The sequence below is a fragment of the Carex rostrata genome, chromosome 12 (genome assembly GCF_964058835.1).
Source record: "Carex rostrata chromosome 12, lpCarRost1.2, whole genome shotgun sequence".
NCBI lineage: Eukaryota > Viridiplantae > Streptophyta > Magnoliopsida > Poales > Cyperaceae > Carex > Carex rostrata.
The window spans coordinates 258,553-275,726 of record NC_135929.1 but is presented as its reverse complement, the minus strand read 5'-3'; the positions used below and the strand labels follow the sequence as shown (position 1 = coordinate 275,726).

The following is a 17,174-nucleotide window of genomic DNA, read 5'->3' as shown; positions in this document are numbered from 1 at the left end:
TAATGGATCTTTGATATCTTATTGGTTTGATTCATGGACATACCCTCCGAAGGCCTCTCAAATGACACCAGATCGATCCACTAGAAAATTTTCTTTGCAAAGGGCAATAAACAGTGGCATTTGTCAGAATAGTCTAACACAAGGCCTTTTAGAAGATCAAATTCTGTGGTTATGGACCAAAGACAAGGAATATTCAGCTAATTCCTTTTATAAAATAGTTATATCAGCCGGTAAAACAAAGTGGCCTTACCGGTTCATTTGGCAGCTTAAGATCCCGCCAACTGTCAGAGTTTTTGCCTTCTTGTTTCTCCAAGGAAGATTACTAACTCATGATGTCATGCTTCATAGAGGAATTCATTGCGAATCAAGGTGTGAGGTTTGTCAGAATTGTTTCATGGAAACATCTTTACACCCTTTTTTTTAGGTGCAGATTTTCCAGGAGAGTCTGGACAAGGTTGAATTGTTTGCTTGGCATCAGTATTATCCACTTTGGAGATTCAGTTCAAGCAACAGTAGATAACTCATGGAGCCGATGTAAGAACAGATACTCAAGGAATAAATGGGGTTCGTACTTCTTCTCAATTTGCTGGTACCTGTGGAGGGGTAGAAATCAGAAATTTTTTGAAAATTGCGTAGTTGACCTGAATTGGATGGCACACCGGGCTAGAAGAAAAGCAGAACTTTGGATGAAATATTGTTGATATTATTTTCTTGTAATTTTGGAGTTCTTGGGGGTGTTTTTGTAATTGTTGCAGTTCTAATTTTGCTGCTGTATAGGTACTGGTAAAGGCGGACTGGTATGGTACCGGTACCAGTTGTCAGTTGTATATACCTGATAGCTTTTGTCGGGTTTTCAAAAAAAAACTCTTAAACACAAGGAACTGAGAGTGTGTATACTCTGAGATATCTCAACTTTTGCGTGACCAACGTGTATTTATTTGTGCTTTATTCGCGGATAGCGTTGGGGGCCAGCATTATTTGTGCTTTATTCGTGTAGAACGTACTTGAAATGTTGAGATTTTCCAAAAAAATACTCAAAAGTTTGAGATATATCAGAGGATGCGAATTTCAGAAGTGAATTAATAAGATGTTTTGCGTAAGTAGAGTGAGCATATTGACACCACACTCATTTATATTAACACAACATTTTAAAGAAAAATTAATGCATAGATAACTCTCTTTAAATATCTTTCTAACTACTATATTTATTTCATAATATAATTAATATAGTAATTATTTATTAATTATTTGATTTTGTATAAATGATAGATATTCTTTCCTCTTTTTTTTTCTAATTTTTGCATTAATGTATTTCTTATGCATTCTTTTTTCTCATAGAAATAAAGCTACAAAATTCACACAAGAAAATACATCAATTCAATTCAAGTTTTAAATCGTCAAGTCAAGATATGTAGTTAACTTCTTCTTTTTGTAATTTTTCTTAAATATTATGATACACAATTTTTTTTTTTTAAAATTGTTTGAAAATCCAACCACTAATTCGAAAAAAATGCTTAACTTTGCATTTAAATATCAAGGAGATTTCATGACTTTATCATTCTTAGGTAAATACATTTTTTTTGTCCAACTTATCAAGTAATGCCTCTTCGTAGTCGTTTCATTTCTGAAAAAATGATTATTCGATTCTTTTCATATTTTTAATCAACCAAAACATGATATAAAATACTTGTCAGAAACGTAGTACCAATTTGACCTAGTTCTTTTTTTTTTTCCAACTCAATTATATTGTTTGTTTTTTATAATTTTTATCTTAAATTTGATACTAGTAATTTATACGTCTATTTTAATACCATTGATCTGAATATATTTTTAGACATCACAAATGATTAAGGTCAGTGTATTCCGACAATATTTTGATTGAAACAATTGCTTATCGATAAGTACAGTAGTTCAGAATTAGAAGCTGCTCAATTTTCTCATTTTTGGGCTGGCCTCCTTGGTTATCTTTATATTTTTGAATTAGGTATTAATATACTTGTTAATAATGGACATGATAGTAGCTTTTGGTTAGACAGATGGCATGGAGAATGTGCCCTTTACTTCCTCTATCCCAATCTGTTCAAAATATCAACTAATCCTACCATTTCTGTTTCTGATGCTTTTACTAATTCTTCCCTATCTCTAACTTTCACTAGGCAATTGACCGGCATTCTTTTTACTGAATGGAAAGATATGTTATCAAATATTTCTTTTGCTAGCAATTCTGATACGTCTGGTCTGAATATGATGTGAGTGCCTAAACTTGAAAGAGGAAACTACTAGAATTGAACTAGAAAGAGTAAATAGGCAACTACAAAGAGAACGTCAAATGAAGTCATTCCATAAAACTGTACAAACAAGTGCATGAAATTAAAAGAAATCATTTCTCATTTTCGTGCGTAAAAGTAAAACATTGTTTGTCAAGAGATAGAAACACATATTATACCAGTCAAGAAATCATTCCTCGCACTTTTTTATCATTTGATTTTATACTAAATTAATTTGAAAATTTATAAGTTTTGTATGTAAAAATAAAGATTTATAAATTTTGACGTTAAAAAGTTCACTGGTTCTACTTGTTTTTATATCAGGAGGCCTAAGAAATGCATACTGCGGAGGCTGTCTATACTGGTGTGCCCCGCAAGCATTCAAACTATACCAAACATTTACAATATTCAAATGGAAAATCAGAACTAAATGTTAGATTTCAAGATTAAAAATTAAAAACTAAACTGAATTTATAGGAATGACAAAATTCTGACCTGCAAATCTAACATAATTCATGGCCGAAAGCATTTATAAATTGAAATGAACCCCAAATCAATAAAGCAGACAGCTAGTAATAACATGGCACTTCAAATTTAGTTCAGATTCAATTCAAAACAAAAATAACATCAAAATTAAACTCTTACTACCCCAAAATTATTATTCCTTGCTCTCTCCATCCAAAAATAAAATGAACCCCAGAAACCAGACCAAAAGAAAACCACTGCTGCCACCATTTCAGAATGAAACTCTCCTGCAACCAGCGCAAGAGAAATCTCTAATAAGCAAAAGACTCGCCACCACCACCACGGAGATTTCGGATAACTGAAGAAACCACTGGTACCAGAGCCAAGAGTGCTATCTGGAAGTGATCAGAAGTACTGGTACGCACTGTGACCTGACCGCTGAGCTTGTTGTTCAACCCAACCCGCAGAGCCACCTTCGACCCAGAGCCAATAGGAATTTGCGACTGTAAATTCGCCCCGAGTGCCAGATCACCACGCCACTTCATCAGAGAGAGACCCAGAGTCGTCAAAGCCTGCCCGATCGGGTAATCCTTGTCCCTCAATCTTGCCTCAAGATTTGCACCATAGGCGGTGTCCCCCTGTGCACGGACCGCGCCAGTAGAAGCCACCAGGGTCAACCTTTTACCAATCGAAAGTTGATCTTCCAATTTTGCCCCAGTTGCAACTATGTCACCTAAAAATGTGACAGTGACCCCACCTGTAGTTTTGTTTCTCTTTAAATTCTTAAATTTGGTTTCACCCCGTACAATATAACCAAGCTGACGGCCAATGGTTTGGATGTCAAACCCAGCAAGGCTCGACCCGTTATCACCATGCTTGGCAGATACTGCCGACTCTAGATGAATGCTGAATTCTTTTTTGTCCTTAGTGATCTGTGCTGACACATTTGCCGGGAACATACCAGCCAGAGCTAGGGTTTCTTCTAAACTGACACCATCATACCCACAATCATGGTCCCACCCATGTGTGTCCAAGACTGGTCGAGCCAAGAACCCGCTGGTCGGTTCTAGAAATCGGTAACGGTAAGTAGGTGCATCACAATCAAAGGAAGGCGGCAGTACCATGTCAGGTAGGGGCACCTGAACCGAGGCTGGAGCATTATCCTGGTCGTCATCCTCCCCAGGCTCAAACCCAGCAGCAGCAGCAGTACCAGTCTCCTTCTCCTTCCTCCTTTTCATTTCCTTCATTCTCCGGACTTCCTCTCTCCATTGCCTCTTTTGCAACAGCTTGACTCGATACTCGTACTCCTCAAAATATGCTTTTCTTTGTTCTTTCGACAACTTTGCAATCTGCGACTTTCGAAGGGGTTTAAAAGGTGGCAACTGGTCATACTCATCCTCCTCATCCTCTTCATGGTCAGAGAAATCGTCCAACTCTACATCCGAGTCCCCATTAATATCTCCAGCTTGCTCATTTGCAAGTTTTGGGTGGGCCCTAGTTTGCAAAAGTGACGAAAGCAAGAAGGGCAACGGAGGTGACCTGAACCTGAACCCAAATAATTTACTAGCAGCTGAATTGGAGCCGTCCTGTAACTTCAGCAGCTCGTTCGCCTCTGACAAAATCTTGGAGGAGTAACAGAGCAATAACAACTGTTGGCGCCAGGATTGTCCGTTCGGGAGAATTTTGTGGCCATCCCTGTTGCGTCTACATGATTGGTGGTTTTCAACCAGGGCCACCGGATTCATAAGCCTCATGTCACCAGCTCCTTGCCGTACTGCTAGCTGCACCACATGTGACCGTTGTGCCACAAAAGACTCATAGGTCAGCGGAGAGCCGTTAGGGCCATCTGGCGGGGCAAGGCCCGCATGTGTCAGAGCGACTATGGCATTAAACCAGATTGAAGAGCCCAAGACACTTGTAATGGTACGCAGGAGAGGCAAGTCGTTCATATCTCGAGTCTGCGTATCAATTCTGTCTACGTACAAAACAATATCTGGGGGACACTTTTTGGTGATGCTCTTCACCCTTGCTAAAACTTTGCGGTTTGCATTCTGGTCAAAGACGGAGGTTTTCAGGCCCGGTGCGTCAATCACGCTAAATTTTATACCATCAACCATGTCAGTAAATACCTGTACCGACCTGGTTGAAGGTCCAAATGGGTTGGTACCAGTGACTTCAGAGTTGAAGATTGAATTTATTGTGGCAGACTTGCCAACCCCAGCTTTACCTAAGACCAAAATATTAACTGAGAAGTTCAGGTCGTCATTACCAGCACCAGTAATGGTCTCAAGTTGTAGAGCCTTCTTCCATGCAGCTTCAATAGAGGTACCGGTACCGATACCAGAACCAGTCATGCGCCCACGCCTGAAACCCTCAGCCAAGCTGAGCCGATGCAGTACCTGCCTGGCAACTGTATCTTCTGGTGAGTGCCCCGACCTATACACAAGGCGAAGAAATTTAACTCGAATACTTTCAATTTTTTCATGAAGTGCTCTCTCCTCTTCTGACATCTCCTCCACTGCCCCGGTCTCAGTTGGAATGGCTGCCAGCTGAGAGCTCGGTCTTGCTGGTGTTGTACCAGTAGGGCGGGGCCGCAAAGCCGGTGCTGACGGTCCCAGCCCAGCTGGGCGGTCGATTTTGAATATCCGTGAACCAGTACCCAAACCCATGCTGTCATCTTGCGAGCTAAGCATAAAATTACCATCGCCACCAGTGGCAGCTTTGAGAAGTGCAGCAAGTGCCGAGTCAATGCCTTCTCTGTCTTCTTCATCTTCTCCCTCCTCATCATCATCCTCAAATTCTATGCCTTCTTCCATCTCTTCATCAGAATCCGATACGAGTTGGCCATCGATACCTGCACTGGCTTCTTCAATTTCTTTCATTATCTCCTGAGCTTCTGTATTCTCCAGAATAGCCACACGAGCTGGTTGTGAGCCCAGGCCCTCTGCTTCATCCTCGTCCAGCTCATCTCCCGTAAACACCTCACCATACTCATCTGCAACTTCTCTCTCCTTTGGTTCCTCCGACTCATCTCCTCTGATTGGTATATTTTCATTTTCAGCCTCAACTTCAGTAGAATTCACAAATGCATCACCTTCTCTGGTCAGATTCTCAGAGTCACCCTTAGAAATGCCGCCTTTCACATCTGGTACATCACTATCTTTCACCCCGTTAGCAATGACAGTACTTGACCCAGCTGTACCAGTAACTGGTACATGTACAGTTTCAACAGGAGGACTTGCAAGGACTTTGGGTTTCACCTCTTCAGTGAAAACAATAGGTTGGTCAGCATTAGGATTCTCAGCTCCTGCAGTTTGACCATCCTCTTTCATCTCAGAAACAGTAACTTCTTCTCTGAACCTCTCTGGTTCTATTTCAGGCTTGAATCTGCCACCTTCTCTGTCATCATCAAGAGGGTCTGATTTCTCGGTTTCTTCCCATTTTTGTCCCTCTGATTCAACTGGGACCGCAATTTTTGCATCTTCCTCCTTATTTCCTTCAGATTTCTCATTTTCACCCCCTTTATTATCTGAAACAACATCATTCACTAACTGCTCATCATTTTTTTCGGCAATAACCTCCACTTCAACATTCTTCTCGTTTCCGTCCACCGTATTACCAGTAACTGCATCTTCCTCCCCCTGAGGCTCAAATTTGTCAGCTACCTCATCTGCTTGTACTTTGGTTGTTTCATTTTCCCCCGCTTGATCACCAGAAATTACTTTAATATCATTTTCACCCGTTTCATTAACTGAAATAGCATCATTTACTGACTGCTCATCATTTTTTTCAGCAACAACCTCCTCTTCTACATTCTTTTCATTTCCGTCCACTCTATTACTAAAAACTGGATCTTCCTCCCTTTGAGCCTCAAATTTGTCAGCTGTCTCATCTGCTTGTACTTGAGTTGTTTCAATTTTACCGACTTGATGACCAGAAATTACATCTGTCTCCAATCGTTCATGAGTTTTTTCACTATTTTGTAATTTCGCATCAGAATTCTCTTCTTTCTCCAAGCGAGTATGAGAGGTTTGGACCTTATCTAATTGGTCATCAGAGGTCCCGCGTCTTCCCTCTTCTTCAACTACTAGCACTTTATCGGGATTAACGACTCCACTATTAGCCTGAATTGAATTTAGGCTTTCCTCGGTTGGAATTGGGTGTGAGTGAACCGCGCTAGTCTCCTTCACCTCCTCTTGGTTTTGGGAAACTAGGGTTTGGTTAGAGCTCATGGTGAGAGAGAGAGAGAGAGAGAGAGAGGGAGGTTTTGAGAAGTAATGTGAAGAAAGTCTTATCCGAGGGTTTAGAAGGTTTGTATAGGAACAGAGGAGAAAGAGGATAACCACAGATTCGATTGATTGGGTTCGGAGTAGGCAGGGCAGGGCAGGGATAAGGTCTTGTTTTGTCTAATTTTCACTTCTTTGATTACAAAATAGTAAAATGTAAATTTTTGGAATAACGAAATATCTGCTAGGGTTTGGGGTTTTGGTTTTTCACAGTCGGCTCGGCTGCAAGTTAAAAACATTAAATATATAAATAATTTGTTAATTTGGAAGCATTATATGGCTTTCTTGACCATTCGTTGCTTTCAAACCTAAAATTTATTAAACAATATGCTTCTCATAATCGAAATTGTATCGTCAGTCTTTCCTCAAACCTCCCTTTATTTCTCCTTAATTCAATTATTACTTGTGGAGGTGATAGTTTTTGTGGGGCGTGTATTTTCAACACAAACACCAAATATATTTTTTAAATAGAGTACAATTCAAATACTTCATTATTTTTTTTTATCTAATTGTAAATCTATCTTTAAAAATAAAGTCTAAATAGTCGATTTCAATTACTCAGCACGATCTCCATGTTAATTGTGTCTAGAGATAAAAAAAAAAAAAAAATTAAATAAATTAAAAGGAGAGTTGAGAAAATGAACTAACAATGCCTTGACGTCCACAATTTATTTGTATCGATGTTTTTTTACAAGCTTTTGGTGTTGATCAGAACAAATCCAAAATATCATAATTTTTTATATGTATAGATCAAATCTAACGGTTTTATTTTGATATTTGAGTTTTAAATTTTAAGTTATTAACATTTAAAAATGAAAATATAATAAAAGCACATAAAATGAAAACATTTGAACCCTCCTCAACAAGAGGAAATAAACATTATAGAAAATTTAGGCCTTTGTTTACCCGGTGTGGTCAAAGAAGTGCCTTTATTGTAGTCTGAAAATTGATCCTTTTGTAAGAAAATAATACACGGACGACCGCAACATTTTAATAATATGAAGATATTAAAATGATAAAAAAAAATTATGGATATTTTTTAATTTAATTATTTGATAGATGGTATATCAAAGTTGATCCAATTTTAAATTATTTGATTGTTGATCAAGAAATTATATAATTAAGCTAATATATTATTAAACCGTTTAACAAATGACTAATTGAATCTAATTTACACCACATATAGAGAATTCAAATGTTTCCATTTTGATTATTGTTTATCAGTCCTTAATATTGTATAATAAATTTGTAGTTGGTATAAACTTTTTTTATTCTTAAAAGCATTTGTAAATATCATGAAGACCTTGACAACCTTAAATCTTACTTACCATGACTGAAGGCCCAAGCAAACTTAAAAAAGTCGCTAATGCAAAAGCATTTTAGTATCATTCTCGTATACTTCTTCATAAAAAAAATAAAAAGATATTTCTTAGGACTAGCGCTCCTGTCACCAGATTTTTTTTTTTTTTTTTTTTTTTTTAGAACTTTAGGAGAGGCTGCTAAGGCTCCTGTCATCAGATCATTAGTTGAAAAAAGAATTGTGGTAGTCTGAAGTTTCAAGCAACTCATGAGGTGAGTGGTCCCCACCTGTCAGACGCTCCTCTCATTTTTGCTCACCGAAGCACCTCTGTACAATACAAGTGCACCTATATTGCATTCTGTAGTGTACCGATATAAATTAATTTAATTACACTAGAGTCTAGACTAGCTTAATATTAATATTATGGTACAGGATACATCACATGCTTTTGGTAAGAAATGGAGACTCAATTTCACTAATATGATCATATTGATAAGCAGACGTGCTCTTGGTTAAGAACAAATTTCTTATTTATTTTTACTATTAAGTTTTTTATTGTATTATATATCATGTTTGTATATTTTGCTCGCCTTTTGACGCATATTTTTTTGTTCCGTCATGTTTTTTATTTTTTTTTTATGTGGTTGTTACCGAGTAACAAAGCATAGCATTAGCATAGCATTAGCATAGCATGACTGTATTCAAAATGTTGCAACTTGCGCAGAGAGTACATGTTTACTTTCTGCAGTTAGCTGATGCAATTTTATATTAAAAACTAAATAAATTGTTAAATTAAGCTTGACAACTATGGGCACGTGGCGCGTGTCTATTGGTGGGCACTACATTACGCAATCCCTTTGCCGAAATAGATGCTATATATATCCGATTTACAAAAGAGATGTCTTTCATGTTTTGCTCAATCTAAAAATAGGCTTCTATTATCACTATAAATATATTTTAAATTTTTAGGCAAATCTTGTCAGCAAGGGTGTATGGTTTACAAGTTAGAAGTTTGCCTGGGTCCATAGCTAGCACTGTGATCTTGAGAACAATGAATATTTTGAATCATGAACATTGGAATATGCATAATAGATAAATGATTTTTTTTCAGAAAAAAAGGAAAAACAATGGAAGTTTACAAGAAAATGCAGTTGTATTTGTGTACTAGTAGAAAGTATCTACCTTATTCAAATACTGTTGTTTCTTTTAAATGTCACAAATTTTGGAGGTTTTAGTTAGTTATCTACTATTCTATTATCTACTGTTTTATTATTAAGTCTGCATGTTGAATCTTCTCATTTTAGAAATTACATGTTTCTGCCATAATTATAATCCCTGAGATTTTGTTGACAGATCAATAGTAAGTAAAGAGGCGACCAAGAGTTTACCATGTGATACAAAACTTATTCAATGACTGGTACAGTTGTTACCAGGACCTTTGTTTAATTTACAGCGCAAGTCATCAAAAAGCAACGCTGCATGAGTTTCACGGTTGAATGAAATGAAACTGTTTATTTCACAACCCTATATAATTAATACAGAACTCATCATATCATACCAAGCCAAGTACGTGAACAGTTTGGTAAGGTTTCAAACTTTAGAGAAAGTGATAGAATAGAATATACAGTTGTCAGTTGGGATGATCAGTGACATAATCGACCCATGTGAATGGGACTTTTGAGAGAGATGGTCCAGAGCAGATCGGCATCAGAGCATACAGTTACCGTTTCTTCACATACTTTGTTTGATGTGCTTATCATGCTCCCAAACCTCATCTCTGAATTGCCTAGTTTGAGAAAAGGTATACTTCCATTTAATAATTTTTATGACAGCAGAATACATTATGCTCAAACAAAAGCAGAATACTGTTGTTCATATGTAATTCAAAGATTAAAGGGGTATACAATGTATTTTTCTGGACACAAAACAGAACCAGTAAATCTGGCTTGGCTGGCTGTAGGTCACATTTGGATCCTGTTACCTTGGATTGCTTGCTTAATACTCAATTTGGTTGGATTGATGCACAAGATAACAATAGCAGATCAAGGATTGCAACTTAAGCTTGATAGATATGGTACGTCCCTGTGCACAAGAATTACTGTGCAATAAACTAACAAAAGACATGTACTGCGTACATAGGTCCCAAGTAAGGCCAGTGGTGGTAGTACTAACTGACGGTCCACCAATGGGAAAAAGGCCACAGTGGGGCCCCTCAACTGATGACTGGATGTGAATTTCATGGTGGTATGATTTTGGGAGCAGCCGGATCTGACAATCATCAGACAAGAGAACAATTCGCATGTCAGAGAACACATAGAGTGCGTTTAAGTTAGCTGCCTCATGGTCAAATCGGCCTCCTAATGCCCCGGTCACCAGTATGCACAACTACAGGAAAGCAAAAAGAAATTTCAATTAGCAGTTTCCGGCGCAGGAATAATTTTCATGCTTGGCTAATGAAACATCAATATAGCATTTATGACCAGAAAAAATTATATCCTATGCCATTCTAAAACTTTGTAAAACTCACATATTCCCCCTTTACAAATTTCTTCAAAAGGCCATCTACCCAGCTCCTACCTTCAATATGCAAGAATAAACAGGTTGGACAGTTGTTTGGTTATCCTTTTAAAAGTAGGTTAATATTTTGGTGTTTTGCAGGAGTATTCAAATTTTTCTTGTGGTATACAACATGTCTCTCTTTTGAAGGTAACATGTAAAAATGTAATATTTCAGCATTTGAAGAGTATATGGTTAATTGTTCTTTTTATGATGCATCATAAAAGAAATTGTTGACTTTACTCGATTGCAAGCAATTGCCCCTCCTTCCTCTTTTGTTCTCTTTATATGGAGAGGGGCAGTACTGAACAGCTGGTTATTCCTTTGATTATATTGGTATATGAGATACTTTATGCATGTTGTAAAATAAAACATCCATCTCCCTAAGATGGACACTGACAGGCAGTTGCACCTTTTTATTTCTATTTATATGAAAGATGGAGTGGAACAGCTTGGATGTCTTTTCACAAACAGTAAGCATTTGAGGAATAGTGAAGCTGAACTGGTGAGACTGACTTTGTTTTAATATTAGTAGATGACATAATTCTAAGGTCATATGAGATACTGTTGAGTTCTCTTCTGAGGTGAGGAAAGAAATTCTTCTTTTAAATTTTCCAACTTTGGTCCCTGAATGCTGTTACTTCTACCTTACAACACAAAATAATGGGCTTTTTACACCAAACTACATTAGATATATTACAAAGCATTACCTATTTAATTCAGGGTTTCTGTAAAACAATAATCAAGGAATCCTTCAAGAATTAACTGATAAGAGTTGCAATGTTTAAGGACAACTGAAAATTTGACAAGTTTAGCACCAGATGAGAATTGCTTGATGATTCAGGAACTATTTTGTATTTAATAATTAATAAATGAAAATAATATGCAAAACTTACATTAGAATCAAAAGCAGGGGTTTGCTCCCGGATGAAAGAAATGCATTTGTGGAGATCAGTGGTGTCTTGGTTCTCCGCTCTATCTACAATTTCAGATCCCTGCAATTCCCAACATGCACATAGTCAAATATTGTAAATTACATGAGATCAGCTATTTTGACACAAAATTTAATTTGATAATCACAACTCCTACCCAAAAATATAGTAAGACTACAGATATGTTTGCCTCACTCAGAAAGGTCTAAAATTAGGCACAATAAGAAATTTTTTACAAGGTTGATAAATTATTATATAAAAAAGAGGGAATTTCATGTATACCCCTCAAAAACTTCAAATTTACGTATCCCCCCCCCTCTAAACTTTGAAATTATGTATTTCCCCCTCTAAACTTTAAAAACTCACAAATTTACCCATTTTATTGTCTTTTATATTACAACTCATTTTAAATTTATTAAATATCCATTTTACCCTTTATTAAAACCATAAAAATTTGTAGTATGTTTAAGGAAAATGTCGGTCTTATATTTGATCAGTTTTCGAGGGCAAATGGTTCATTTTTTTTTAATTTCAGACGTATACACGGTGACATTTAGGTATACCCTTGTGTATGCATCAGAAGTAGAGAAATGAACCGTTTGCCCTCTAAACTTCAAAAGTGAGCTTCTGAAGTTCAGAGGGGGGGGATACGTAATTTCAATGTTTAGAGGGGGGGGGGGGGGGAATATGTAATTTTTAAGTTTTTGAGGGGTATACATGAAATTCCCTCAATAAAGAAGTTGATAAATTTAACAATTTCATTTATTGAATTTCGATTGGCAACCAACACTTTCAAATTGCCCCAGATTTGATGCACAATCTAATTGATAAGGTCATGGCTGTCAAAATAAGTTGGTAGTCAATATTTTTTTTTCTGAAAATATCGGCAGCAGCTGCCAATATGGTATATATAAAGAAGGTGTGCCTAGAAACAGGTAACCGACCAAATATTCCCCTTTTTTATTCTTTTGAATGTGTTTTATTCAGTTTTTGCAAAATTGGAACCAAATAAGGAGCATTTGAAGCACTTGTTTATGGTATAGGTAGATAATAGGTTAGAATTAGAATTTTACCTTGCAAGAGTAGAATTTGCCCACCTCCGGCCTTAACGAATCCATGTCTCCTTTGATCACATTTGGCACATACCTGTATGATATAATATTTCGTAGAAGTTATGAGGACAACTTTTTTCATGCCAAACTGCTTAAAGTGCAAAAGTGGACATATGTTGTATACCATAAAATGAGAAACATCACATGGAGGATCTACTGCCAACAGAAAAAAGTAAAGACTTAGAAAACCTGTTCCCTTCTTTTCTTATAGAAAATTACAGGATCCCAAAATAATTACCATTACTCTCTTATTCTCTCTGTCAACGAGGGAGGGTACTTTAGGTATTTGCCTAAATATAAGCAGGGAGATAATGTGTTTGCAGGACAGTTTTCTATCTTCTCCAGTGGACTAATGACATGTGAAAGAATTTGTGGTTTTAAAAGGTTGTTCCGAAAATGAAAACAGAGAGCAGACCTATGTCGAATATTTAATGGATTCTGATCAGGGAATAATTTAGGCATGTCATCAAAGATGCGGTTGGCCCCACCATCAGCACATATTCTTAGTTTTGCTGCTCTAAACCAAAAGAATTGATACTATAAGTCAATTTCATATAAATCAATTAAATTAAATCAGTTAGAATTTCACATCTTTATTTGGAAATAAACGTTGGTACAAGCCTCTGACAAGCACTTAAAGATCAAAAGTGAAGAAATTTTGCATCACTAACTAATTGGAAGCAATTGTGTAACATTCATCTCAAATTAGGTCGTTATTATCTTCAACTCTGGAATCAAGCATCATTTCAACACAAATTCAATCACAAAACTCTTAGTAGTGAAACAATGCCACACTAATAAGTCAATTTGGAGCTACTTTGAACCAGTAAAAAACTTATTGTGCAATGGTAAAACTTAGCCTTAACTTTACCCTCAATAGTGTATTCAAAACTGCCATTTAAGGTGGGGTGTTGTTAGGATTTTGTTTAGGTATGAATATTTCAGTACAAGAGATATTTTCTGATGGATTAGTGTAGTGTGTGTTGTTATGTGTATTGTGTTCGTAATGACACTAAAGGTAGTTTGCTTCTTAATAAAAAAAAAAATGGAAACTTAATTTTCCATCGATTAACTGTGATTTATACAACTATGCCACAGCTAAGCCTCGATTAATCCCACATGACACTCTATTTACCCTCAAAACAAAGACAAGAGGAAAAAAACAATCTGGTAAAAGATAGTACAGACTACTAGTCATGCTGGGTACCTATACAATTGCATGTCCAAGTACGTGAAAATAAATGAGGGATAAGGTTTTCAGAGTTTTTCAGTTTTTAGCGTACCATGTGACCAAAGGAGTGGTGTGAATTTTGGTATCTGTTGGTTAAGCACCACTAGGGAATAAGTCTGGGCCAACCTATCTGTTGCTGATACAGCTGAAGGAGGCAATAGAAAGGTAGCTGCATGCTTCATCACCTTCATGCTCTGCACAAATCGGCTCATCGTCCTCTTTTTGGGCCTTTATTATCACCTTTTAATAAATATATATGCTCCCTTCAACACCTAAAGAAATATTTGTAATTTAAAGTCATAAATACAGATATAAAGAATACCAATTTCATCCTACACTGCACATCTATCTACAGGACCATCAGTTGTTCGGTATCAGTACCTGCATATGTTGGTACTGTTTCACTGGTAGTATTAGTATTTACCTAACTAGTTGGCTGGGATGATATATCTGAACTCTGAAAGTCCGGCAATTTTATTGTTCACTGCATCATAATTCTCTTTGTTTACACTAGCAGTGCCTTTTTTTCTTTTTTTTTCTTTTTTCAATTTCAGCTAACGTCACCGGAACTGGTAACTAGAAGTACATTGATGATCATAGAAGTCCTAGCAATACATATTGAATCCAATTGGATAAACTCGTGAATCAACAATGATTTATACAGTGTTTTCCTTGCTTCTATCTGTAAGCCCTCTTAACCACAAAAGCCTAATATCATAACAATTGCAAGTTCGTTGACCTTTTTTTTACACTTAACAAGGCTTCAAAAGATAAAACGTAGAGAACATTAAAAGGAAAAGTACTGAGATTGTGAAAGTGCATACCTACGAGCTACGCAAAATTAGAGAGATATTGCTGAAAAGAGAGAGAGAGGGAGACCTTAATGATGCTCTGCCGATGCAATTGTTGTCGGTTCGAGTTTGATTCGGGAAACTGAAGATACAAGAAACCGCTCAAGTGTTTCGTAGAATCTGTCAGAGAGGATGAACCATTCCTTGTGCCTTTTTCTTTTCTTTTTTTTCTTTTTTGAAATTATTGCTTGTGTGTCCATCATAATTTTTAAATTGTATTTTTTTTCTATTGATACTTTAGAATGGGTCGTCTCCTGGAATTTTTTTAGAAACCATAAATAAAAAAATAAATTTTACTAAGCCAACTTGATTGTTTTTTTTTTTTATCAACTATCCCCCAGTCAATTTTCCCCATTCATTTCCCTGTCAATAACTACTTGTGGGGACTATTAATTAACTGAACTTGATTAATTACTTGGGAACCACCTAGTATTTAATAGATTTTATAACTGACGCGTGCAAATATGGATACCTATGCGCACAAGTGTTAATATATCTCCATTTTTATATTATGCACGTAGTTGTCCTGATCCTCCAATGACTGAGATTGAAAGATGAATTTTCAAATTGAATATCAACCCTCCAATCACATAATCTGTCTTCTTTTGATTATATACATCTATCTTATGTGTAGAAGTTTAAACTTAGTTAAAAACATGCTCGCCACACAGACTGCTACATGATTTATCACATTAAAATTGAATAAATCCTTAGCCATCTTCTATTCTTCCAATTAAATTATTTTCTTATTTTTCTATTTCCTCCATTTCATTTCCCTACCATCTATAAAAAATAATTAATTTGTGTATGCCGCGTTTTGTTAACTCTCAATGAAGGTTTTTACAATAATCAATTGTCATTAATATGTGTAGACTAACTTATATAGAAAAGTTTTTTAAATGCCAAAAAATTAACTCACGTAATGAACAAAGATAGAAAAATACAATCCAATGTCTTTTATAAAATAATTAATAATACCACAATTTATCTAGAGAATAATCATTATAATGAATATAAATTAATATAAAAAAATTAATAATAAGAATATCACAAGGTATTCTTTATGTGAACTTATGCAAATGAGAGTTTCAATATAACCAATTTAATGTGCAAAATGGGTTAAAAAATTTCAAATATAAACAAAAAAATAAATTTTGTTACAAAATGTCGTAGTATTATAAAGATTTTTTTTATTTTTAGAAATTATTATTAAATAATATAAGAATATAGATTTAGTACGTGAATTTTTTTTATGGCTTATCAGGCACTGAGTGGGTAACTCAGATTTAAATTTTGGAATCGAGTTAGTAGTTTGAGTCCAAAGTTTACGTCAAAACCACTAATTCGGCTTCAAAGTTTGAATCTGAACCACTAACCTGGTTCAAAAGTTTTAATTCAAACCACTAACTCATCTCCATTCTTATATTATGCACGTAGTTGTTCTGATCCTCCAACGACTGAGATTGAAAGATGAAATTTCAAATTGAATATCAACCCTTCAATCACATAATCTGTCTTCTTTTGATTATATACATCTATCTTATGTGTAGAAGTTTAAATTTAGTTAAAAGCATGCTCACCACACAGACTGCTACATGGTTTATCACATTAAAATTGAATAAATTATTAGCTATCTTCTATTCTTCCAATTAAATTATTTCCTTATTTTTCATTTGTTGTATCAGGACAACTATGTGCATAGTATAATAATGGATATTTATTATTTGGATTTCCGTTTTTTTTAATTTGTCTTTTATTTTAATTTATTTTATTTTGTGTGAATGTCAAATAAAAAAGTCTCTTCATATTCTATTCAATCTTATAATATGTCTCCGTTGCAACGCACGGGCACGATACTAGTAATATATCAAGTATTCATACCTAAGATACCAAGTATTTCAAAAAAAAAAACTGGACACATCACACACACATCTTTTACACGTTTTTAGAGTTGGGTTTTTTTTTTCTCCGTTCAATTTCATCAATATTTATGACGATCTGTGAGAAAATTTGTAAATCTAAAACCATGGACGTCTTCTACGTAATTTTCTATTTCAAATGAGATCCATGATGACATACTTTCGGGTTGTCCATCGTGCAAGTATTCATACCTCATCGTGCAAATATGTTGTTGTGTAAGTATTCATATCTTGTTGAGCAAGTATTCATACCTC

The 17,174-nt window shown here is 35.7% G+C and overlaps 1 protein-coding gene and 1 pseudogene across 8 annotated transcripts; both read right to left on the bottom strand.

Moving 5' to 3' along the window:
* Positions 1-2,824: 2,824 nt before the first annotated feature.
* LOC144563359 (translocase of chloroplast 101, chloroplastic pseudogene) lies at positions 2,825-7,079 on the bottom strand (annotated as a pseudogene). Its single transcript, XR_013514332.1, has one exon. The product of XR_013514332.1 is annotated as a translocase of chloroplast 101, chloroplastic pseudogene (transcript).
* Positions 7,080-9,701: 2,622 nt separating this feature from the next.
* LOC144563310 (thiamine pyrophosphokinase 2-like) lies at positions 9,702-15,182 on the bottom strand. 7 transcript variants are annotated; one of them, XM_078312766.1, is made up of 7 exons: positions 15,029-15,182; positions 14,202-14,421; positions 13,334-13,430; positions 12,880-12,952; positions 11,771-11,869; positions 10,454-10,703; positions 9,702-10,104 (listed from the first exon to the last, which is right to left on the bottom strand). In XM_078312766.1, exons 2-7 carry the CDS (start codon positions 14,359-14,361, stop codon positions 9,962-9,964), a joined length of 822 nt encoding a protein of 273 aa, XP_078168892.1. In that variant the 5' UTR covers positions 14,362-14,421; positions 15,029-15,182; the 3' UTR covers positions 9,702-9,961. The 7 variants fall into 7 exon arrangements, with proteins under 7 accessions (XP_078168892.1, XP_078168893.1, XP_078168894.1 ...); XM_078312767.1 differs by having other exon boundaries at positions 14,974-15,152; XM_078312768.1 differs by having other exon boundaries at positions 13,334-13,435; positions 14,974-15,133.
* Positions 15,183-17,174: the final 1,992 nt, after the last annotated feature.

Excerpts from the sequence above, each read along its gene's own strand:
- LOC144563310 (XM_078312766.1), bottom strand. The coding sequence starts at position 14,361 with ATGAGCCGATTTGTGCAGAGCATGAAGGTGATGAAGCATGCAGCTACC. Across the intron at positions 12,953-13,333 it reads CCATTAAATATTCGACATAG|GTATGTGCCAAATGTGATCA; the intron begins GTCTGCTCTCTG and ends TATATCATACAG. Across the intron at positions 11,870-12,879 it reads GCAAATTCTACTCTTGCAAG|GGATCTGAAATTGTAGATAG; the intron begins GTAAAATTCTAA and ends TGGGAATTGCAG.